General features: G+C 48.6%; 1 protein-coding gene across 1 annotated transcript in view; it reads right to left on the reverse strand.

The window, feature by feature from the left end:
- LOC121844755 (ryanodine receptor 2-like) overlaps positions 1-25,518 on the reverse strand; it is a 145,424-nt gene that overhangs the window by 8,571 nt on the left and 111,335 nt on the right. Inside the window, exons 2-4 of the mRNA XM_042315205.1 lie at positions 17,412-17,531; positions 16,028-16,132; positions 2,370-2,384 (exon numbers count right to left, since the gene is read on the reverse strand). Of these exons, the coding sequence (XP_042171139.1) occupies positions 2,370-2,384; positions 16,028-16,132; positions 17,412-17,531 (240 nt within the window). The remainder of the gene's footprint in view (positions 1-2,369; positions 2,385-16,027; positions 16,133-17,411; positions 17,532-25,518) is intronic.

Here is a 25,518-nt window from a genome sequence, read left to right on the forward strand (position 1 = left end):
CAGTACCCTGGCTAGGCTAGCATGTCTTCATCCAACAGCCCCTCCCTCCTACAGTACCCTGGCTAGGCTAGCATGTCTTCATCTAACAGCTCCTCCCTCCTACAGTACCCTGGCTAGGCTAGCATGTCTTCATCTAACAGCCCCTCCCTCCTACAGTACCCTGGCTAGGCTAGCATGTCTACATCTAACAACAGCTCCTCCCTCCTACAGTACCCTGGCTAGGCTAGCATGTCTTCATCTAACAACAGCCCCTCCCTCCTATAGTACCCTGGCTAGGCTAGCATGTCTACATCTAACAGCCCCTCCCTCCTACAGTACCCTGGCTAGCATGTCTTCATTTTACAGCCCCTCCCTCCTACAGTACCCTGGCTAGGCTAGCATGTCTTCATCTAACAGCCCCTCCCTCCTACAGTACCCTGGCTAGGCTAGCATGTCTTCATCTAACAACAGCCCCTCCCTCCTACAGTACCCTGGCTAGGCTAGCATGTCTACATCTAACAGCCCCTCCCTCCTACAGTACCCTGGCTAGCATGTCTTCATTTTACAGCCCCTCCCTCCTACAGTACCCTGGCTAGGCTAGCATGTCTACATCTAACAACAGCTCCTCCCTCCTACAGTACCCTGGCTAGGCTAGCATGTCTTCATCTAACAACAGCCCCTCCCTCCTATAGTACCCTGGCTAGGCTAGCATGTCTACATCTAACAGCCCCTCCCTCCTACAGTACCCTGGCTAGCATGTCTTCATTTTACAGCCCCTCCCTCCTACAGTACCCTGGCTAGGCTAGCATGTCTTCATCTAACAACAGCCCCTCCCTCCTACAGTACCCTGGCTAGGCTAGCATGTCTTCATCTAACAGCCCCTCCCTCCTACAGTACCCTGGCTAGGCTAGCATGTCATCATCCAACAGCCCCTACCTCCTACAGTACCCTGGCTAGGCTAGCATGTCTTCATCTAACAGCCCCTCCCCCCTACAGTACCCTGGCTAGGCTAGCATGTCTACATCTAACAGCCCCTCCCTCCTACAGTACCCTGGCTAGGCTAGCATGTCTTCATCTAACAGCCCCTCCCTCCTACAGAACCCTGGCTAGCATGTCTTCATCTAACAGCCCCTACCTCCTACAGTACCCTGGCTAGGCTAGCATGTCTTCATCTAACAGCCCCTCCCTCCTACAGTACCCTGGCTAGGCTAGCATGTCTTCATCTAACAGCCCCTCCCTCCTACAGTACCCTGGCTAGCATGTCTTCAAATAACAGCCCCTCCCTCCTACAGTACCCTGGCTAGGCTAGCATGTCTTCATCTAACAACAGCCCCTCCCTCCTACAGTACCCTGGCTAGGCTAGCATCTCTTCATCTAACAACAGCCCCTCCCTCCTAGCCTAGGCAGTCAGACACAGCCACATTCACACAAACATGCACGCACGCCTGCTCACACCGCCCACGAACGCACGCACGCACACAGACACACACACACAGACACACACACACACACACACACACACAGGTGTTTTCCCTAGCCTGGTTAGTCTGACAAAGACAGGCTGCTTGTCTGTTTCCATCCATTCCACATGTCAAACTCTATCCATCCTACCACACAGCTGACTGTCCATGAGACTGGGGGAGGGTGGGAAAGTGTGTGTGTGGTGTCAGGTACAGCTGTGTGTGATTAGGAAGATACTGTTGGGATAATAGGGTTTTTGTAGAGATGAGAAGCTAGGAGTTGGGATAATAGGGTTTTTGTAGAGATGAGAAGCTAGGAGATCAGACACACAGTGGCAGAAGGAGCTAGGAGATCAGACACAGTGACAGAGGGAGCTAGGAGATCAGACACACAGTGGCAGAAGGAGCTAGGAGATCAGACACAGTGACAGAAGGGGCTAGGAGATCAGAGACAGTGACAGAAGGAGATCAGACACACAGTGGCAGAAGGAGCTAGGAGATCAGACACAGTGACAGAAGGGGCTAGGAGATCAGAGACAGTGACAGAAGGAGATCAGACACACAGTGGCAGAAGGAGCTAGGAGATCAGAGACAGTGACAGAAGGAGATCAGACACACAGTGGCAGAAGGAGCTAGGAGATCAGAGACAGTGACAGAAGGAGATCAGACACACAGTGGCAGAAGGAGCTAGGAGATCAGACACAGTGACAGAAGGGGCTAGGAGATCAGACACACAGTGACAGAAGGAGCTAGGAGATCAGACACACAGTGACAGAAGGGGCTAGGAGATCAGACACACAGTGACAGAAGGGGCTAGGAGATCAGACACACAGTGACAGAAGGGGCTAGGAGATCAGACACAGTGACAGAAGGAGCTAGGAAATCAGACACAGTGACAGAAGGGGGAGCAGCAGACGGTAATGAACTTACCTTCATCATGAATTTCTGTATTGGCATGAAATAAATGGAAAGGAGAGTTAATTCAACACAAATAGCACATTAGTGATGAATTAACATCAGTCATTACTCTTCCAACATTCACTACTACAGAATCGTCCACAGCACTGCAATCCTGGACAATGCCTACACAGGACAGAAGCCATGACTTAGAATGGAGTCTACTGTTTCTGACTGTGGCCTGCTCTGCTCTGCTCTACTCTAAAAGGAGCCTACTGTTTCTGACTGTGGCCTGCTCTGCTCTACTCTAAAAGGAGCCTACTGTTTCTGACTGTGGCCTGCTCTGCTCTACTCTAAAAGGAGCCTACTGTTTCTGACTGTGGCCTGCTCTGCTCTGCTCTACTCTAAAAGGAGCCTACTGTTTCTGACTGTGGCCTGCTCTGCTCTACTCTAAAAGGAGCCTACTGTTTCTGACTGTGGCCTGCTCTGCTCTACTCTAAAAGGAGCCTACTGTTTCTGACTGTGGCCTGCTCTGCTCTGCTCTGCTCTACTCTAAAAGGAGCCTACTGTTTCTGACTGTGGCCTGCTCTGCTCTGCTCTAAAAGGAGCCTACTGTTTCTGACTGTGGCCTGCTCTGCTCTACTCTAAAAGGAGCCTACTGTTTCTGACTGTGGCCTGCTCTGCTCTGCTCTAAAAGGAGCCTACTGTTTCTGACTGTGGCCTGCTCTGCTCTGCTCTAAAAGGAGCCTACTGTTTCTGACTGTGGCCTGCTCTGCTCTACTCTAAAAGGAGCCTACTGTTTCTGACTGTGGCCTGCTCTGCTCTACTCTAAAAGGAGCCTACTATTTCTGACTGTGGCCTGCTCTGCTCTGCTCTACTCTAAAAGGAGCCTACTGTTTCTGACTGTGGCCTGCTCTGCTCTGCTCTACTCTAAAAGGAGCCTACTGTTTCTGACTGTGGCCTGCTCTGCTCTGCTCTACTCTACTCTAAAAGGAGTCTACTGTTTCTGACTGTGGCCTGCTCTGCTCTGCTCTACTCTAAAAGGAGCCTACTGTTTCTGACTGTGGCCTGCTCTGCTCTGCTCTACTCTAAAAGGAGCCTACTGTTTCTGACTGTGGCCTGCTCTGCTCTGCTCTAAAAGGAGTCTACTGTTTCTGACTGTGGCCTGCTCTGCTCTACTCTAAAAGGAGCCTACTGTTTCTGACTGTGGCCTGCTCTGCTCTGCTCTACTCTAAAAGGAGCCTACTATTTCTGACTGTGGCCTGCTCTGCTCTGCTCTACTCTAAAAGGCACTAGGACATAAACTCCTTCATCACCGTTCCATAGCACAGTCATCCATGTGTGTGTGTTTCCAGCAGTCATTCCTAATGAATAAGCTGATTCCAGACCTGTAGTAATTGCTCAGTGTGACCAGCCAGTATACAGTGCTAGCTGATCCCAGACCTGTAGTAATTGCTCAGTGTGACCAGCAGTATGAAATGTTAGCTGATTCCAGACCTGTAGTAATTGCTCAGTGTGACCAGCAGTATGAAGTGGTAGCTGATTCCAGACCAGCCAGTATAAAGACTTTAATGAATCTCTTAGCGTTTCATAAACAACACTATCCGTCTTTTAAAACAGCCGTGTCCCTGTCACATGCCCTTGTGGCCAACAGGACTTATTGGTTGTGTCTCAGCTGGCACCCTTATTCCCTATAGAGCCCTATGGGCCCTGGTCAAAAGTAGTGCACTACTTAGGGAATAGGGTGTCATAGGGCCCTGGTCAAAAGTAGTGCACTACGTAGGGAATAGGGTGCCATAGGGCCCTGGTCTAAAGTAGTGCACTACGTAGGGAATAGGGTGCCATTTAACAATGCCTTGTGGACATTAAGTGGCGTCAAATGGAAGATAAAATGACGTGACACGTTTCTATAAATGTCTCAAGCCAGTGTAATGCTCTGCATCACGCTGAATGGATTATTGATCCACATTTCAAAAGGAATTGATCTGCAAGGCCCCAAGTGTATTAAATATGACTTCAATCACATAACCTATAGGATCATCAATAGAATCCCATCAAAACCTCCAATACATCAATTATCAAATTGATTCTTAAATGACATCTAAAAAAAAAAAACATCTGTTAGTAATTTAATTGGGAGAAACAGTCATAGCAGCATCATCCAACGTCATTCCAATCACTGCTCGTCAACCCGATCTCACTGCACAGCGTCCCCCAGCTCGGACTTGATCCCCCAGCGGATCAGCTGTGCTGCAGCAACATCTTCCTGACACTCCAGCAAATTACTAAATATGTGCAGGGTGATTATCTCCTTGCGTAACTAGAGGCATGAGAGACATGAGGTAAGGTAGCCTAGTGGTTAAGAGAGGATGAGAGGGAGCGAGGAGAGATAGGGAGGAGCTGAGGAGAGGTAGAGAGGGGCTGAGGAGAGGTAGAGAGGGGCTGAGGAGAGATAGAGAGGGGCTGAGGAGAGGTGGAGAGGTGGAGAGGGGCTGAGGAGAGATAGAGAGGGGCTGAGGAGAGGCTGAGAGGGACTGAGGAGAGATAGAGAGGAGCTGAGGAGAGGTAGAGAGGGGCTGAGGAGAGGCTGAGAGGGGCTGAGGAGAGGTGGAGAGGGGCTGAGGAGAGGTGGAGAGGGGCTGAGGAGAGGTGGAGAGGTGGAGAGGGGCTGAGGAGAGGTGGAGAGGGGCTGAGGAGAGGTGGAGAGGGGCTGAGGAGAGGTGGAGAGGGGCTGAGGAGAGGTGGAGAGGGGCTGAGGAGAGATAGGGAGGAGCTGAGGAGAGGTAGAGAGGGGCTGAGGAGAGATAGAGAGGAGCTGAGGAGAGGCTGAGAGGGACTGAGGAGAGATAGGGAGGAGCTGAGGAGAGGTAGAGTGGGGCTGAGGAGAGGTGGAGAGGGGCTGAGGAGAGATGGAGAGGGGCTGAGGAGAGGTGGAGAGGGGCTGAGGAGAGGTGGAGAGGGGCTGAGGAGAGTGGAGGTGGAGAGGGGCTGAGGAGAGGTGGAGAGGGGCTGAGGAGAGGTGGAGAGGGGCTGAGGAGAGGTAGCGAGGGGCTGAGGAGAGGTAGCGAGGGGCTGAGGAGAGGTAGAGAAGGGCTGAGGAGAGGTGGAGAGGGGCTGAGGAGAGGTAGAGAGGGGATGAGGAGAGGTGGAGAGGGGCTGAGGAGAGGTGGAGAGGGGAAGAGAAGAGGTGGAGAGGGGCTGAGAAGAGGTGGAGAGGGAATGAGGAGAGGTGGAAAGGGGCTGAGGAGAGGTGGAGAAGGGCTGAGGAGAGGTGGAGAGGGGCTGAGGAGAGACTGAGAGGGACTGAGGAGAGACAGAGGGGCTGAGGAGAGGCTGAGGAGAGAATGAGAGGGGCTGAGGAGAGGTAGAGAGGGGCTGAGGAGAGGCTGAGAGGGACTGAGGAGAGATAGAGAGGGGCTGAGGAGAGGCTGAGAGGGACTGAGGAGAGGCTGAGAGGGACTGAGGAGAGGTAGAGAGGGGCTGAGAAGAGATAGAGAGGGACGGAGGAGAGGCTGAGAGGGACTGAGGAGAGATAGAGAAGGGCTGAGGAGAGGAAGGGAGGGGCTGAGGAGATGTGGAGAGGGGCTGATGAGAATTATAGAGGAGATGAGGAGAGGTGGAGAGGAGATGAGGAGAGGTAACCTGGTCCCTCCATCAGTCAGTACTAACCTGGTCCCTCCATCAGTCATTACTAACCTGGTCTCTCCATCAGTCATTACTAACCTGGTCTCTCCATCAGTCATTACTAACCTGGCCCCTCCATCAGTCATTACTAACCTGGTCCCTCCATCAGTCATTACTAACCTGGTCCCTCCATCAGTCATTACTAACCTAGTCCCTCCATCAGTCATTACTAACCTGGTCCCTCCATCAGTCATTACTAACCTGGTTCCTCCATCAGTCATTACTAACCTGGTCCCTCCATCAGTCATTACTAACCTGGTCCCTCCATCAGTCAGTACTAACCTGGTCCCTCCATCAGTCAGTACTAACCTGGTTCCTCTCCAGGCCATAGCTGTAATTCTGTTAGACTGTAACTACTGAAGCTATTCAGTTACATGTTCTCTTCTCCTTTCCCTGCTCACTCTTCAGCATGCTGGGAGTGCTGTGCACGGTTTACTAATTAAATGTTGAGCTCTCACACTTGCTGCTTCTCTTCCAATCTCTCTTGGTCTTTTATCTTTACGCACTTTCCGTCTACACACAGTCACATCCTCTCCCTCTACCTGCCTCTCAGTATCTCTACCCCCCCCACCTCTCCTTCTACCTGCCTCTCTGTATCTCTACCCCCCACCTCTCCTTCTACCTGCCTCTCTGTATCTGTCTGTATCTCTACCCCCACCTCTCCTTCTACCTGCCTCTCTGTATCTCTACCCCCACCTCTCCTTCTACCTGCCTCTCTGTATCTCTACCCCCCACCTCTCCTTCTACCTGCCTCTCTGTATCTCTACCCCCCACCTCTCCTTCTACCTGACTCTCTGTATCTCTCTGTATCTCTACCCCCCACCTCTCCTTCTACCTGCCTCTCTGTATCTCTACCCCCCACCTCTCCTTCTACCTGCCTCTCTGTATCTCTACCCCCCACCTCTCCTTCTACCTGCCTCTCTGTATCTCTACCCCCCACCTCTCCTTCTACCTGCCTCTCTGTATCTCTACCCCCCACCTCTCCTTCTACCTGCCTCTCTGTATCTCTACCCCCCCCACCTCTCCTTCTACCTGCCTCTCTGTATCTCTACCCCCACCTCTCCTTCTACCTGCCTCTCTGTATCTCTACCCCCACCTCTCCTTCTACCTGCCTCTCTGTATCTCTACCCCCCACCTCTCCTTCTACCTGCCTCTCTGTATCTCTACCCCCACCTCTCCTTCTACCTGCCTCTCTGTATCTCTACCCCCCACCTCTCCTTCTACCTGCCTCTCTGTATCTCTCTGTATCTCTACCCCCACCTCTCCTTCTACCTGCCTCTCTGTATCTCTACCCCCCACCTCTCCTTCTACCTGCCTCTCTGTATCTCTCTGTATCTCTACCCCCCACCTCTCCTTCTACCTACCTCTCTGTATCTCTACCCCCACCTCTCCTTCTACCTGCCTCTCTGTATCTCTACCCCCCACCTCTCCTTCTACCTGCCTCTCTGTATCTCTACCCCCACCTCTCCTTCTACCTGCCTCTCTGTATCTCTACCCCCCACCTCTCCTTCTACCTGCCTCTCTGTATCTCTACCCCCACCTCTCCTTCTACCTACCTCTCTGTATCTCTCTGTATCTCTACCCCCCACCTCTCCTTCTACCTGCCTCTCTGTATCTCTACCCCCCACCTCTCCTTCTACCTGCCTCTCTGTATCTCTACCCCCCACCTCTCCTTCTACCTGCCTCTCTGTATCTCTACCCCCACCTCTCCTTCTACCTGCCTCTCTGTATATCTACCCCCACCTCTCATTCTACATGCCTCTCTGTATCTCTACCCCCCACCTCTCCTTCTACCTGCCTCTCTGTATCTCTACCCCCCACCTCTCCTTCTACCTGCCTCTCTGTATCTCTACCCCCCCACCTCTCCTTCTACCTGCCTCTCTGTATCTCTACTCCCCCCCCACCTCTCCTTCTACCTGCCTCTCTGTATCTCTACACCCCCCACCTCTCCTTCTACCTGCCTCTCTGTATATCTACCCCCCACCTCTCCTTCTACCTGCCTCTCTGTATCTCTACCCCCCACCTCTCCTTCTACCTGCCTCTCTGTATCTCTACCCCCCACCTCTCCTTCTACCTGCCTCTCTGTATATCTACCCCCCACCTCTCCTTCTACCTGCCTCTCTGTATCTCTACCCCCCACCTCTCCTTCTACCTGCCTCTCTGTATCTCTACCCCCCACCTCTCCTTCTACCTGCCTCTCTGTATCTCTACCCCCACCTCTCCTTCTACCTGCCTCTCTGTATCTCTACCCCCCACCTCTCCTTCTACCTGCCTCTCTGTATCTCTGGTCCCCCCCCCACCTCTCCTTCTACCTGCCTCTCTGTATCTCTACTAACCCCCCCACCTCTCCTTCTACCTGCCTCTCTGTATATCTACCCCCCACCTCTCCTTCTACCTGCCTCTCTGTATCTCTGGTCCCCCCCACCTCTCCTTCTACCTGCCTCTCTGTATCTCTACCCCCCCACCTCTCCTTCTACCTGCCTCTCTGTATCTCTACCCCCCACCTCTCCTTCTACCTGCCTCTCTGTATCTCTACCCCCCACCTCTCCTTCTACCTGCCTCTCTGTATCTCTACCCCCCACCTCTCCTTCTACCTGCCTCTCTGTATATCTACCCCCCCCCCACCTCTCCTTCTACCTGCCTCTCAGTATCTCTACTCCCTGCCCCACCTCTCCTTCTACCTGCCTCTCTGTATCTCTACCCCCCACCTCTCCTTCTACCTGCCTCTCTGTATCTCTACCCCCCACCTCTCCTTCTACCTGCCTCTCTGTATCTCTACCCCCCACCTCTCCTTCTACCTGCCTCTCTGTATCTCTACCCCCCACCTCTCCTTCTACCTGCCTCTCTGTATCTCTACCCCCCACCTCTCCCTCTACCTGCCTCTCTGTATCTCTACCCCCCACCTCTCCTTCTACCTGCCTCTCTGTATCTCTACCCCCCACCTCTCCTTCTACCTGCCTCTCTGTATCTCTCTGTATCTCTACCCCCCACCTCTCCTTCTACCTGACTCTCTGTATCTCTACCCCCACCTCTCCTTCTACCTGCCTCTCTGTATCTCTACCCCCCACCTCTCCTTCTACCTGCCTCTCTGTATCTCTCTCTGTATCTCTACCCCCCCCACCTCTCCTTCTACCTGCCTCTCTGTATCTCTACCCCCCACCTCTCCTTCTACCTGCCTCTCTGTATCTCTACCCCCCACCTCTCCTTCTACCTGCCTCTCTGTATCTCTACCCCCACCTCTCCTTCTACCTGCCTCTCTGTATCTCTACCCCCACCTCTCCTTCTACCTGCCTCTCTGTATCTCTCTGTATCTCTACCCCCACCTCTCCTTCTACCTGCCTCTCTGTATCTCTACCCCCCACCTCTCATTCTACCTGCCTCTCTGTATCTCTACCCCCCACCTCTCCTTCTACCTGCCTCTCTGTATCTCTCTGTATCTCTACCCCCCACCTCTCCTTCTACCTGCCTCTCTGTATCTCTACCCCCCACCTCTCCTTCTACCTGCCTCTCTGTATCTCTACCCCCCCCCCACCTCCTCCTTCTACCTGCCTCTCTGTATCTCTACCCCCACCTCTCCTTCTACCTGCCTCTCTGTATCTCTCTGTATCTCTACCCCCCACCTCTCCTTCTACCTGCCTCTCTGTATCTCTACCCCCCACCTCTCCTTCTACCTGCCTCTCTGTATCTCTACCCCCACCTCTCCTTCTCCCTGCCTCTCTGTATCTCTACCCCCCCACCTCTCCTTCTACCTGCCTCTCTGTATCTCTACCCCCCACCTCTCCTTCTACCTGCCTCTCTGTATCTCTACCCCCACCTCTCCTTCTACCTGCCTCTCTGTATCTCTCTGTATCTCTACCCCCCACCTCTCCTTCTACCTGACTCTCTGTATCTCTACCCCCCACCTCTCCTTCTACCTGCCTCTCTGTATCTCTACCCCCCACCTCTCCTTCTACCTTCCTCTCTGTATCTCTACCCCCCACCTCTCCTTCTACCTGCCTCTCTGTATCTCTACCCCCCACCTCTCCTTCTACCTGCCTCTCTGTATCTCTACCCCCCACCTCTCCTTCTACCTGCCTCTCTGTATCTCTACCCCCCACCTCTCCTTCTACCTGCCTCTCTGTATCTCTACCCCCCACCTCTCCTTCTACCTGACTCTCTGTATCTCTCTGTATCTCTACCCCCCACCTCTCCTTCTACCTGCCTCTCTGTATCTCTACCCCCCCCTCATCTCTCCTTCAGCCTGACTCCCTGTATCTCTCTGGCTGGTTTACTGACTGATGGACTGGCTAACTGTTTGACTGGCTGGCTGGCTGGCTGACTGACTGACTGACTGGGTGACTGATTGACTGGCTGGCTGGCTGGCTGATTGACTGGGTGACTGACTGACTGGCTGACTGGCTGGCTGGCTGACTGACTGGGTAACTGACTGACTGATTGGGTGACTAACTGACTGACTGACTGGCTGGGTGACTGACTGGGTGACTGATAACTGACTGACTGACTAACTGACTGACTGACTGGGTAACTGACTAACTGACTGACTGACTGACTGACTGACTGGGTGACTGACTGACTGGCTGGGTGACTGACTGACTGACTGACTGACTGACTGACTGGCTGACTGACTGGCTGGCTGACTAACTGACTGACTGAATGACTGACTAACTGACTGACTGGCTGACTGACTGGCTGACTGGCTGACTGGGTAACTGACTAACTGACTGACTGACTGACTAACTGACTGACTGACTGGCTGACTGACTAACTGACTGACTGACTGACTGGCTGACTGGCTGGCTGACTGGCTGACTGACTGGGTAACTGACTGGCTGGCTGACTAACTGACTGGCTGGCTGACTGACTGACTGACTGGCTGACTGACTGGGTAACTGACTAACTGACTGACTGACTGACTGACTGACTAACTGGCTGACTGACTGACTGACTGGCTGGCTGACTGGCTGACCCACCGACTGATTGTTTCTGGGCTCCCTGACTCCTGGCAGATAGACCGACCAACTGATTGTTTCTGGGCTCCCTGACTCCTGGCAGATAGACCGGCCAACTGATTGTTTCTGGGCTCCCTGACTCCTGGCAGATAGACCGACCAACTGATTGTTTCTGGGCTCTCTGACTCCTGGCAGATAGACCGACCAACTGATTGTTTCTGGGCTCCCTGACTCCTGGCAGATAGACCGACCAACTGATTGTTTCTGGGCTCCCTGACTCCTGGCAGATAGACCGGCCAACTGATTGTTTCTGGGCTCCCCTACTCCTGGCAGATAGACCGGCCAACTGATTGTTTCTGGGCTCTCTGACTCCTGGCAGATAGACCGGCCAACTGATTGTTTCTGGGCTCTCTGACTCCTGGCAGATAGACCGACCAACTGATTGTTTCTGGCCTCCCTGACTCCTGGCAGATAGACCGGCCAACTGATTGTTTCTGGGCTCTCTGCCTCCTGGCAGATAGACCGACCAACTGATTGTTTCTGGGCTCCCTGACTCCTGGCAGATAGACCGGCCAACTGATTGTTTCTGGGCTCCCTGACTCCTGGCAGATAGACTGACCAACTGATTGTTTCTGGGCTCCCTGACTCCTGGCAGATAGACCGGCCAACTGATTGTTTCTGGGCTCCCTGACTCCCAGTACTGCCCTTGAATACACTTCTGGCTCAGAGAGAGAACAATTTAATTAGCCAAGTTATTCATAGATAGAAAGGTGATTATAAAAAGTTAATTACAGAAATGCAAGTCATGATGGAATACGACACCGCATCTCAGTCTCTGATACGTGTGGCTGGCTGACTGACTGACTGACTGACTGACTGACTGACTGACTGACTGGCTGACTGACTGGGTAAGTCATGATGGAATACGACACCACATCTCAGTCTCTGATACGTTCTGCAACATCATATACAACGTTTAAATCTGCATATACCACACCCCTTTACATCATCTCAGTCTCTGATACGTTCTGCAACATCATATACAACGTTTAAATCTGCATATACCACACCCCTTTACATCATCTCAGTCTCTGATACGTTCTGCAACATCATATACAACGTTTAAATCTGCATATACCACACCCCTTTACATCATCTCAGTCTCTGATACGTTCTGCAACATCATATACAACGTTTAAATCTGCATATACCACACCCCTTTACAGCAAAATAACATCACATCATAGTACTGTAGTCCATATCATTTAAACATACCCCACAGGGCTATAACATCACATCATAGTAATGTAGTCATTTGAACATACCCCACAGGGCTATAACATCACATCATAGTACTGTAGTCATTTAAACATACCCCACAGGGCTATAACATCACATCATAGTACTGTAGTCATTTAAACATACCCCACAGGGCTATAACATCACATCATAGTACTGTAGTCATTTGAACATACCCCACAGGGCTATAACATCACATCATAGTACTGTAGTCCATATCATTTAAACATACCCCACAGGGCTATAACATCACATCATAGTACTGTAGTCATTTGAACATACCCCACAGGGCTATAACATCACATCATAGTACTGTAGTCCATATCATTTAAACATACCCCACAGGGCTATAACATCACATCATAGTACTGTAGTCATTTGAACATACCCCACAGGGCTATAACATCACATCATAGTACTGTAGTCATTTGAACATACCCCACAGGGCTATAACATCACATCATAGTACTGTAGTCATTTGAACATACCCCACAGGGCTATAACATCACATCATAGTACTGTAGTCATTTGAACATACCCCACAGGGCTATAACATCACATCATAGTACTGTAGTCATTTAAACATACCCCACAGGGCTATAACATCACATCATAGTACTGTAGTCATTTAAACATACCCCACAGGGCTATAACATCACATCATAGTACTGGAGTCATTTAAACATACCCCACAGGGCTATAACATCACATCATAGTACTGTAGTCCATATCATTTAAACATACCCCACAGGGTATATAACATCACATCATAGTACAGGGACAACCACAGGGCTATAACAGGGACAACCACAGGGCTATAGCAGGGACAACCACAGGGCTATAACAGGGACAACCACAGGGCTATAACAGGGACAACCACAGGGCTATAACAGGGACAACCACAGGGCTATAACAGGGACAACCACAGGGCTATAACAGGGACAACCACAGGGCTATAACAGGGACAACCACAGGGCTATAGCAGGGACAACCACAGGGCTATAGCAGGGACAACCACAGGGCTATAACAGGGACAACCACAGGGCTATAGCAGGGACAACCACAGGGCTATAACAGGGACAACCACAGGGCTATAACAGGGACAACCACAGGGCTGTGGACTGGGACTATAGCAGGGACAACCACAGGGCTATAACAGGGACAACCACAGGGCTATAACAGGGACAACCACAGGGCTATAACAGGGACAACCACAGGGCTGTGGACTGGGACTATAGCAGGGACAACCACAGGGCTATAACAGGGACAACCACAGGGCTGTGGACTGGGACTATAGCAGGGACAACCACAGGGCTATAACAGGGACAACCACAGGGCTATAACAGGGACAACCACAGGGCTATAACAGGGACAACCACAGGGCTATAACAGGGACAACCACAGGGCTGTGGACTGGGACTATAGCAAGGACAACCACAGGGCTATAACAGGGACAACCACAGGGCTATAACAGGGACAACCACAGGGCTATAGAAGGGACAACCACAGGGCTGTAACAGGGACAACCACAGGGCTATAACAGGGACAACCACAGGGCTATAGCAGGGACAACCACAGTGCTGTGGACTGGGACTATAGCAGGGACAACCACAGGGCTGTGGACTGGGACAACCACAGGGCTATAACAGGGACAACCACAGGGCTATAACAGGGACAACCACAGGGCTATAACAGGGACAACCACAGGGCTATAACAGGGACAACCACAGGGCTGTGGACTGGGACTATAGCAGGGACAACCACAGGACTATAACAGGGACAACCACAGGGCTATAACAGGGACAACCACAGGGCTGTAGCAGGGACAACCACAGGGCTATAGCAGGGACAACCACAGGGCTATAACAGGGACAACCACAGGGCTATAGCAGGGACAACCACAGGGCTATAACAGGGACAACCACAGGGCTATAACAGGGACAACCACAGGGCTGTGGACTGGGACTATAGCAGGGACAACCACAGGGCTATAACAGGGACAACCACAGGGCTATAACAGGGACAACCACAGGGCTATAACAGGGACAACCACAGGGCTGTGGACTGGGACTATAGCAGGGACAACCACAGGGCTATAACAGGGACAACCACAGGGCTGTGGACTGGGACTATAGCAGGGACAACCACAGGGCTATAACAGGGACAACCACAGGGCTATAACAGGGACAACCACAGGGCTATAACAGGGACAACCACAGGGCTATAACAGGGACAACCACAGGGCTGTGGACTGGGACTATAGCAAGGACAACCACAGGGCTATAACAGGGACAACCACAGGGCTATAACAGGGACAACCACAGGGCTATAGAAGGGACAACCACAGGGCTGTAACAGGGACAACCACAGGGCTATAACAGGGACAACCACAGGGCTATAGCAGGGACAACCACAGTGCTGTGGACTGGGACTATAGCAGGGACAACCACAGGGCTGTGGACTGGGACAACCACAGGGCTATAACAGGGACAACCACAGGGCTATAACAGGGACAACCACAGGGCTATAACAGGGACAACCACAGGGCTATAACAGGGACAACCACAGGGCTGTGGACTGGGACTATAGCAGGGACAACCACAGGACTATAACAGGGACAACCACAGGGCTATAACAGGGACAACCACAGGGCTGTAGCAGGGACAACCACAGGGCTGTAACAGGGACAACCACAGGGCTATAGCAGGGACAACCACAGGGCTATAACAGGGACAACCACAGGGCTGTGGACTGGGACTATAGCAGGGACAACCACAGGGCTGTGGACTGGGACAACCACAGGGCTATAACAGGGATAACCACAGGGCTATAACAGGGACAACCACAGGGCTATAACAGGGACAACCACAGGGCTATAACAGGGACAACCACAGGGCTAAAACAGGGACAACCACAGGGCTATAGCAGGGACAACCACAGGGCTATAACAGGGACAACCACAGGGCTATAACAGGGACAACCACAGGGCTATAACAGGAACAACCACAGGACTGTGGACAGGACTATAACAGGGACAACCACAGGGCTGTGGACAGGGACAACCACAGGGCTGTGGACAGGGACAACCACAGGGCTATAACAGGGACAACCACAGGGCTATAACAGGGACAACCACAGGACTGTGGACAGGGCTATAACAGGGACAACCACAGGACTATAACAGGGACAACCACAGGACTGTGGACAGGACTATAACAGGGACAACCACAGGGCTGTGGACAGGGACAACCACAGGGCTGTGGACAGGGACAACCACAGGGCTATAACAGGGACAACCACAGGGCTATAACAGGGACAACCACAGGACTGTGGACAGGGCTATAACAGGGACAACCACAGGACTATAACAGGGACAACCACAGGGCTATAACAGGGACAACCACAGGACTGTGGACAGGACTATAACAGGGACAACCACAGGGCTGTGGACTGGGACTATAGCAGGGACGGGCGGGCGGGCGGGCGGGCGGGCGGGCGGACGGACGGACGGACGGACGGACGGACGGACGGACGGACGGACGGACGGACGGACGGACGGACGGACGGACAGACAGACAGACAGACAGACAGACAGACAGACAGACAGACAGACAGACAGACAGACAGACAGACAGACAGACAGATAGATAGATAGATAGATAGATAGATAGATAGATAGATAGATAGATAGATAGATAGATAGATAGATAGAGGTAGATAGATATATACGTAGATAGGTATGTCTTGCTGTTTACTCACCCCTTCTGCCTTCTCCTCTGTGTTGGCCAGCATCTCCTGCAGGGCCCGGACTGAGAGGGACTGCTCCAGGACAAACGTACAGATGGACAGGTCTGGAGGGACATTCTGGAAGAGAACACAGCCAGGTTAGAAGGGAACTGTAGTCCTGGAGCAGGTCAGTCTGGGAGATGTAGTCCAGTCAAAGGATAAACAGCCAGGTTAGAAGGGAACTGTAGTCCTGGAGCAGGTCAGTCTGGGAGATGTAGTCCAGTCAAAGGATAAACAGCCAGGTTAGAAGGGACAAGTAGTCCTGGAGCAGGTCAGTCTGGGAGATGTAGTCCAGTCATATGATAAACAGCCAGGTTAGAAGGGAACTGTAGTCCTGGAGCAGGTCAGTCTGGGAGATGTAGTCCAGTCTAGGGATAAACAGCCAGGTTAGAAGGGAACTGTAGTCCTGGAGCAGGTCAGTCTGGGAGATGTAGTCCAGTCAAAGGACAAACAGCCAGGTTAGAAGGGAACTGTAGTCCTGGAGCAGGTCAGTCTGGGAGATGTAGTCCAGTCTAGGGATAAACAGCCAGGTTAGAAGGGAACTGTAGTCCTGGAGCAGGTCAGTCTGGGAGATGTAGTCCAGTCAAAGGACAAACAGCCAGGTTAGAAGGGACCTGTAGTCCTGGAGCAGGTCAGTCTGGGAGATGTAGTCCAGTCAAAGGATAAACAGCCAGGTTAGAAGGGAACTGTAGTCCTGGAGCAGGTCAGTCTGGGAGATGTAGTCTAGTCAAAGGATAAACAGCCAGGTTAGAAGGGACCTGTAGTCCTGGAGCAGGTCAGTCTGGGAGATGTAGTCCAGTCAAATGATAAACAGCCAGGTTAGAAGGGAACTGTAGTCCTGGAGCAGGTCAGTCTGGGAGATGTGGTCCAGTCAAAGGATAAACAGCCAGGTTAGAAGGGAACTGTAGTCCTGGAGCAGGTCAGTCTGGGAGATGTAGTCCAGTCAAAGGACAAACAGCCAGGTTAGAAGGGAACTGTAGTCCTGGAGCAGGTCAGTCTGGGAGATGTAGTCCAGTCTAGGGATAAACAGCCAGGTTAGAAGGGAACTGTAGTCCTGGAGCAGGTCAGTCTGGGAGATGTAGTCCAGTCAAAGGATAAACAGCCAGGTTAGAAGGGAACTGTAGTCCTGGAGCAGGTCAGTCTGGGAGATGTAGTCCAGTCTAGAGATAAACAGCCTGGTTAGTAGGGAACTGTAGTCCTGGAGCAGGTCAGTCTGGGAGATGTAGTCCAGTCAAAGGATAAACAGCCAGGTTAGAAGGGAACTGTAGTCCTGGAGCAGGTCAGTCTGGGAGATGTAGTCCAGTCTAGGTATAAACATGATGCAATGCAGTCTGGTAGATGTGGCTCCTGTGTTCACCTTAGAGTTGGATGTTGACTCGAGGAAGCAGAGTCTGTTTCCGAAGCCCTCCGCTGCCAGACACAGCTTCTGCTGCTCCTTGTGGACTGTGGCAGAACACTGCAGGACAACCTCGTCGTCCTGGAGACACAGAGACAGGAAGTAGCAGTTAGAACCAACACAGAAAACCCCTGATCACTGTGGCAGAACACTGCAGGACAACCTCGTCGTCCTGGAGACACAGAGACAGGAAGTAGCAGTTAGAAACCCCTGGTCACTGTGGGGTAGAGAGACACAGCAGAGAACAGAAAACCCTGGTCACTGTGGGGTAGAGAGACACAGCAGAGAACCAACACAGCCTTGTCATCGCCAACCATCTCCAACCTGGGCAACTATCTATGATGTGTGACCTCCAGAGACAAGCCTGCTCCACGGTGGGCGTCCGCCAGGGAAGCCTTCTGTCTTGACTAACGAGGCCAAAGGGGCTCTTTTCAACGGAGTAACTGGCAACACACTGCACTCAGCAGCGCCTAGCGGGGTCAGGCTTTAACCCAGCAAACAGGGGTCGTCCTGTGGACATGATACGTTATCCCACTGACGCGCAGAGAACATTCTAGGAAAATTCCACCTATTATAAATACATATCTACAATACAGACACTACATTCCACCTATAATACATATATATCTACAATACAGACACTACATTACACCTATTATAAATACATATCTACAATACAGACACTACATTACACCTATAATCAATATATATCTACAATACAGACACTACATTACACCTATAATCAATATATATCTACAATACAGACACTACATTACACCTATAATCAATATATATATCTACAATACAGACACTACATTACACCTATAATACATATATATCTACAATACAGACACTACATTACACCTATAATAAATATATATCTAATAAGAGGAATTTAAAGAGCCCTTCACCCTGTTCAGCATTCGTTCAGGATACTCATGAAATATAGGACTTTATAGAGCCCCTCACCCTGTTCAGCATTCGTTCAGGATACTCATGAAATATAGGACTTTATAGAGCCCCTCACCCTGTTCAGCATTCCTTCAGGATACTCATGAATTGGTGCTTAAGAGAGGGTCTATTACACTGTAGAAGGAGATGAGGGTCTATTACACTGTAGAAGGAGATAATGGTCTATTACACTGTAGAAGGAGATAATGGTCTATTACACTGTAGAAGGAGATAATGGTCTATTACACTGTAGAAGGAGATGAGGGTCTATTACACTGTAGAAGGAGATGAGGGTCTATTACACTGTAGAAGGAGACGAGGGTCTATTACACTGTAGAAGGAGATAATGGTCTATTACACTGTAGAAGGAGATGAGAGGGTCTATTACACTGTAGAAGGAGATGAGGGTCTATTACACTGTAGAAGGAGATAATGGTCTATTACACTGTAGAAGGAGATGAGGGTCTATTACACTGTAGAAGGAGATAATGGTCTATTACACTGTAGAAGGAGATGAGGGTCTATTACACTGTAGAAGGAGATAATGGTCTATTACACTGTAGAAGGAGATGAGGGTCTATTACACTGTAGAAGGAGATGAGAGGGTCTATTACACTGTAGAAGGAGATGAGAGGGTCTATTACACTGTAGAAGGAGATGAGAGGGTCTATTACACTGTAGAAGGAGATGAGGGTCTATTACACTGTAGAAGGAGATGAGAGGGTCTATTACACTGTAGAAGGAGATAATGGTCTATTACACTGTAGAAGGAGACGAGGGTCTATTACACTGTAGAAGGAGATGAGGGTCTATTACACTGTAGAAGGAGATAATGGTCTATTACACTGTAGAAGGAGATGAGAGGGTCTATTACACTGTAGAAGGAGATGAGGGTGGCTGGATCGTTCACACACACACACACACACACACACACACACACACACACACACACACACACAGGGATCCCTGACAGGAAGCTGATAGGACTTGGAGCTCTGCCAACTGAGGAAGAGGCTAAATGCTCCTCCTCAATAACAGGCGATCTCTCTCAGTAACCCCCTCCTGACACTGTAGAGCATTCCCTGAATGGATTAGGTTTCTGTTAGGGAGGAAAACGATAGCGAACGGCTGAAGAACTGAGTGGGAATATAGAGACCAGGGTGACACAGACTGCATGATGAGCCCTGGACCATCAGAGATGTTTTACTGCTGAGTGGGTATATAGAGACCAGGGTGACACAGACTGCATGATGAGCCCTGGACCATCAGAGATGTTTTACTGCTGAGTGGGTATATAGATACCAGGGTGACACAGACTGCATGATGAGCCCTGGACCATTAGAGATGTTTTACTGCTGAGTGGGTATATAGAGACCAGGGTGACACAGACTGCATGATGAGCCCTGGACCATCAGAGATGTTTTACTGCTGAGTGGGTATATAGATGTATTACTGCTGAGTGGGTATATAGATGTATTACTGCTGAGTGGGTATATACTGCTGAGTGGGTATATAGATGTATTACTGCTGAGTGGGTATATACTGCTGAGTGGGTATATAGATGTATTACTGCTGAGTGGGTATATGGATGTTTTACTGCTGAGTGGGTATATAGATGTTTTACTGCTGAGTGGGTATATAGATGTATTACTGCTGAGTGGGTATATACTGCTGAGTGGGTATATAGATGTATTACTGCTGAGTGGGTATATACTGCTGAGTGGGTATATACTGCTGAGTGGGTATATAGATGTATTACTGCTGAGTGGGTATATACTGCTGAGTGGGTATATACTGCTGAGTGGGTATATAGATGTATTACTGCTGAGTGGGTATATAGATGTTTTACTGCTGAGTGGGTATATACTGCTGAGTGGGTATATACTGCTGAGTGGGTATATAGATGTATTACTGCTGAGTGGGTATATAGATGTTTTACTGCTGAGTGGGTATATACTGCTGAGTGGGTATATAGATGTATTACTGCTGAGTGGGTATATAGATGTATTACTGCTGAGTGGATATATAGATGTTTTAATGCTGAGTGGATATATAGATGTTTTACTGCTGAGTGGGTATATAGATGTTTTAATGCTGAGTAGGTATATAGATGTTTTACTGCTGAGTGGGTATATAGATGTTTTAATGCTGAGTGGGTATATAGATGTTTTAATGCTGAGTGGGTATATAGATGTATTACTGCTGAGTGGGTATATAGATGTTTTAATGCTGAGTGGGTATATAGATGTTTTAATGCTGAGTGGGTATATAGATGTATTACTGCTGAGTGGGTATATAGATGTTTTAATGCTGAGTGGGTATATAGATGTTTTACTGCTGAGTGGGTATATAGATGTTTTAATGCTGAGTAGGTATATAGATGTTTTACTGCTGAGTGGGTATATAGATGTGTTACTACTGAGTGGGTATATACTGCTGAGTGGGTATATAGATGTTTTACTGCTGAGTGGGTATATAGATGTATTACTGCTGAGTGGGTATATAGATGTATATACTGCTGAGTGGGTATATAGATGTTTTACTGCTGAGTGGGTATATAGATGTTTTAATGCTGAGTAGGTATATAGATGTTTTACTGCTGAGTGGGTATATAGATGTGTTACTACTGAGTGGGTATATACTGCTGAGTGGGTATATAGATGTTTTACTGCTGAGTGGGTATATAGATGTATAACTGCTGAGTGTGTATATAGATGTTTTACTGCTGAGTGGGTATATAGATGTTTTACTGCTGAGTGGGTATATAGATGTTTTACTGCTGAGTGGATATATAGATGTTTTACTGCTGAGTGGGTATATAGATGTATTACTGCTGAGTGGGTATATACTGCTGAGTGGGTATATAGATGTATTACTGCTGAGTGGGTATATACTGCTGAGTGGGTATATAAATGTATTACTGCTGAGTGGGTATATAGATGTATTACTGCTGAGTGGGTATATAGATGTTTTACTGCTGAGTGGGTATATACTGCTGAGTGGGTATATAGATGTTTTACTGCTGAGTGGGTATATAGATGTATTACTGCTGAGTGGGTATATAGATGTTTTACTGCTGAGTGGGTATATAGATGTATAACTGCTGAGTGGGTATATAGATGTATTACTGCTGAGTGGGTATATAGATGTATTACTGCTGAGTGGGTATATAGATGTATTACTGCTGAGTGGGTATATAGGTCTATTACTGCTGAGTGGGTATATAGATGTTTAACTGCTGAGTGGGTATATACTGCTGAGTGGGTATATAGATGTATTACTGCTGAGTGGGTATATAGATGTATAACTGCTGAGTGGGTATATAGATGTATTACTGCTGAGTGGGTATATATATGTTTTACTGCTGAGTGGGTATATAGATGTATTACTGCTGAGTGGGTATATAGATGTATTACTGCTGAGTGGGTATATATATGTTTTACTGCTGAGTGGGTATATAGATGTATTACTGCTGAGTGGGTATATAGATGTATTACTGCTGAGTGGGTATATAGATGTATTACTGCTGAGTGGGTATATAGGTGTATTACTGCTGAGTGGGTATATAGATGTTTAACTGCTGAGTGGGTATATACTGCTGAGTGGGTATATAGATGTATTACTGCTGAGTGGGTATATAGATGTATAACTGCTGAGTGGGTATATAGATGTATTACTGCTGAGTGGGTATATATATGTTTTACTGCTGAGTGGGTATATAGATGTATTACTGCTGAGTGGGTATATAGATGTATTACTGCTGAGTGGGTATATATATGTTTTACTGCTGAGTGGGTATATAGATGTATTACTGCTGAGTGGGTATATAGATGTATTACTGCTGAGTGGATATATAGATGTATTACTGCTGAGTGGGTATATATATGTTTTACTGCTGAGTGGGTATATAGATGTATTACTGCTGAGTGGGTATATAGATGTATTACTGCTGAGTGGGTATATAGATGTTTTACTGCTGAGTGGGTATATAGATGTATTACTGCTGAGTGGGTATATAGATGTATTACTGCTGAGTGGGTATATAGATGTATTACTGCTGAGTGGGTATATAGATGTTTTACTGCTGAGTGGGTATATAGATGTATTACTGCTGAGTGGGTATATACTGCTGAGTGGGTATATAGATGTATTGCTGCTGAGTGGGTATATAGATGTATTACTGCTGAGTGGGTATATAGGTGTATTACTGCTGAGTGGGTATATAGATGTTTTACTGCTGAGTGGATATATAGATGTATGACTGCTGAGTGGGTATATAGATGTATTACTGCTGAGTGGGTATATAGATATATTACTGCTGAGTGGGTATATAGATGTATAACTGCTGAGTGGATATATAGATGTATTACTGCTGAGTGGGTATATAGATGTATAACTGCTGAGTGGATATATAGATGTATTACTGCTGAGTGGGTTTATAGATGTATTACTGCTGAGTGGGTATATAGATACCAGGATGAGAAACGGAGTGTCAGAGATGCATTAATGCTTAGTCCTGTAGTTACAGGGAAATGGTCAGAGACCTGGCAGACCTACCCAGATACCACTCTAACCTAATCCCTACCCAAATGCCACTCTAATCTCTACCCACATACCACTCTAACCTAATCCCTACCCAGATACCAATCTAATCTCTACCCACATACCACTCTAACCTAAACCCTACCCGAATACCACTCTAATCTCTACCCACATACCACTCAAATCTAACCCCTTCCCAGATACCACCCTAATCTAAACCCTACCCACATAAAACTAATCTAAATCCTACCCAGATACCACTCTAATCTCTACCGACATACCACTCTAATCTAACCCCTACCCACATACCACTGTAACCCCTACCCACATACCACTCTAAACCCTACCCACATACCACTCTAATCTAAAACCTACCCACATACCACTCTAATCTAAAACCTACCCACATACCACTCTAATCTAAAACCTACCCACATACCACTCTAATCTAACCCCTACCCAGATACCACTCTAATCTAACCCCTACCCACATACCACTCTAATCTAACCCCTACCCACATACCACTCCAACCTAATCCCTACCTACATACCACTCCAATCTAAATCTTACCCAGATACCACTCTAATCTCTGCCCACATACCACTCTAATCTAACCCCTATCCACACACCACTCTAATACCTACCCACATACCACTCTAATCGAACCTCTACCCAGATACCACTAGAATCCAAATCCTACCCACATAACACTCTAATCTAACCCCTACACAGATACCACTCTAATCTAACCTCTACCCACATACCACTCTAACCTAAACCATACCCACATACCACTCTAATCTAAAACCTACCTACATACCACTCTAACCTAAACCATACCCACATACCACTCGAATCTAAACCCTACCCACATACCACTCTAATCTAATCCCTACCCACATACCACTCTAATCTAATCCTTACCCACATACCACTCTTATCTAATCCCTACCCACATACCACTCTAATCTAACACCTACCCACATACCACTCTAATCTAATCCTTACCCACATACCACTCTTATCTAATCCCTACCCACATACCACTCTAATCCCAACCCACACACCACTCTAACCTAACCCCTACCCACATACCACTCTAACCCCTACCTACATACCACTCTAACCTAAACCATACCCACATACCACTCCAATATAAACCCTACCCACATACCACTCTAACCCCTACCTACATACCACTCTAACCTAAACCATACCCACATACCACTCTAATATAAACCCTACCCACATACCACTCTAATCTAAACCCTACCAACATACTACTCTAATCTAACCCCTACCCACACACCACTCCAACCTAATCCCTTCCCACATACCACTCTAATCTAATCCTTACCCACATACCACTCTAATCTAATCCCTACCCACATACCACTCTAATCTAATCCCTACCCACATACCACTCTAATCTCTACCAACATACCACTCTAATCTAACCCCTACCCACATACCACTCCAATCTAAATCCTATCCACATACCACCCTAATCTAATCCATACCCACATACCACTCTAATCTAATCCCTACCAACATACCACTCCAATCTAAAACCTACCCACATACCACTCCAACCTAAACCATACCCACATACCACTCTAATCTAACTCCTACCCACATACCACTCTAATCTAATCCCTACCTACATACCACTCTAATCTAACCCTCTACCCACATACCACTCTGATCTAAACCCTACCCACATACCACTCTGATCTAATCCCTACCCACATACCACTCTAATCTAATCCTTACCCACATACCACTCTAATATAATCCATACCCACATACCAGTCTAATCTAATCCCTACCCACATACCACTCTAATCTAAAACCTACCTACATACCACTCTAATCTAACCCCAACTCACATAAATCTAACCTAAACCCTACCCACATACCACTCTAATCTAAAACCTACCTACATACCACTCTAATCTAACCCTACCCACATACCACTCTAATCTAAAACCTACCTACATACCACTCTAATCTAACCCCAACTCACATAAATCTAATCTAAATCCTACCCACATACCACTCTAATCTAATCAATACCCAGATACCACTCTAATCTAAACCCTACACACATACCCTCTAATCTAACCCCTACCCACATACCACTCTAATCTAACCCCTACCCACATATCACTCTAATCTAACCCCTACCCACATATCACTCTCATCTAACTCCTACCCACATACCACTCTAATCTAACCCCTACCCACATACCACTCTAATCTAACCCCTACCCACATACCACTCTAATCTAACCCCTACCCACATACCACTCTAATCTAACCCCTACCCACATACCACTCTAATCTAAAACCTACCTACATACCACTCTAATCTAACCCCAACTCACATAAATCTAATCTAAATCCTACCCACATACCACTCTAATCTAATCAATACCCAGATACCACTCTAATCTAAACCCTACACACATACCCCTCTAATCTAACCCCTACCCACATACCACTCTAATCTAATCCCGGACCACATACCACTCTAATCTAATACCTACCCACATATCAATCTAATCTCACCCC

This window comes from Oncorhynchus tshawytscha, unplaced genomic scaffold (assembly GCF_018296145.1).
Source record: "Oncorhynchus tshawytscha isolate Ot180627B unplaced genomic scaffold, Otsh_v2.0 Un_contig_3125_pilon_pilon, whole genome shotgun sequence".
NCBI classification, from domain to species: Eukaryota; Metazoa; Chordata; class Actinopteri; order Salmoniformes; family Salmonidae; genus Oncorhynchus; species Oncorhynchus tshawytscha.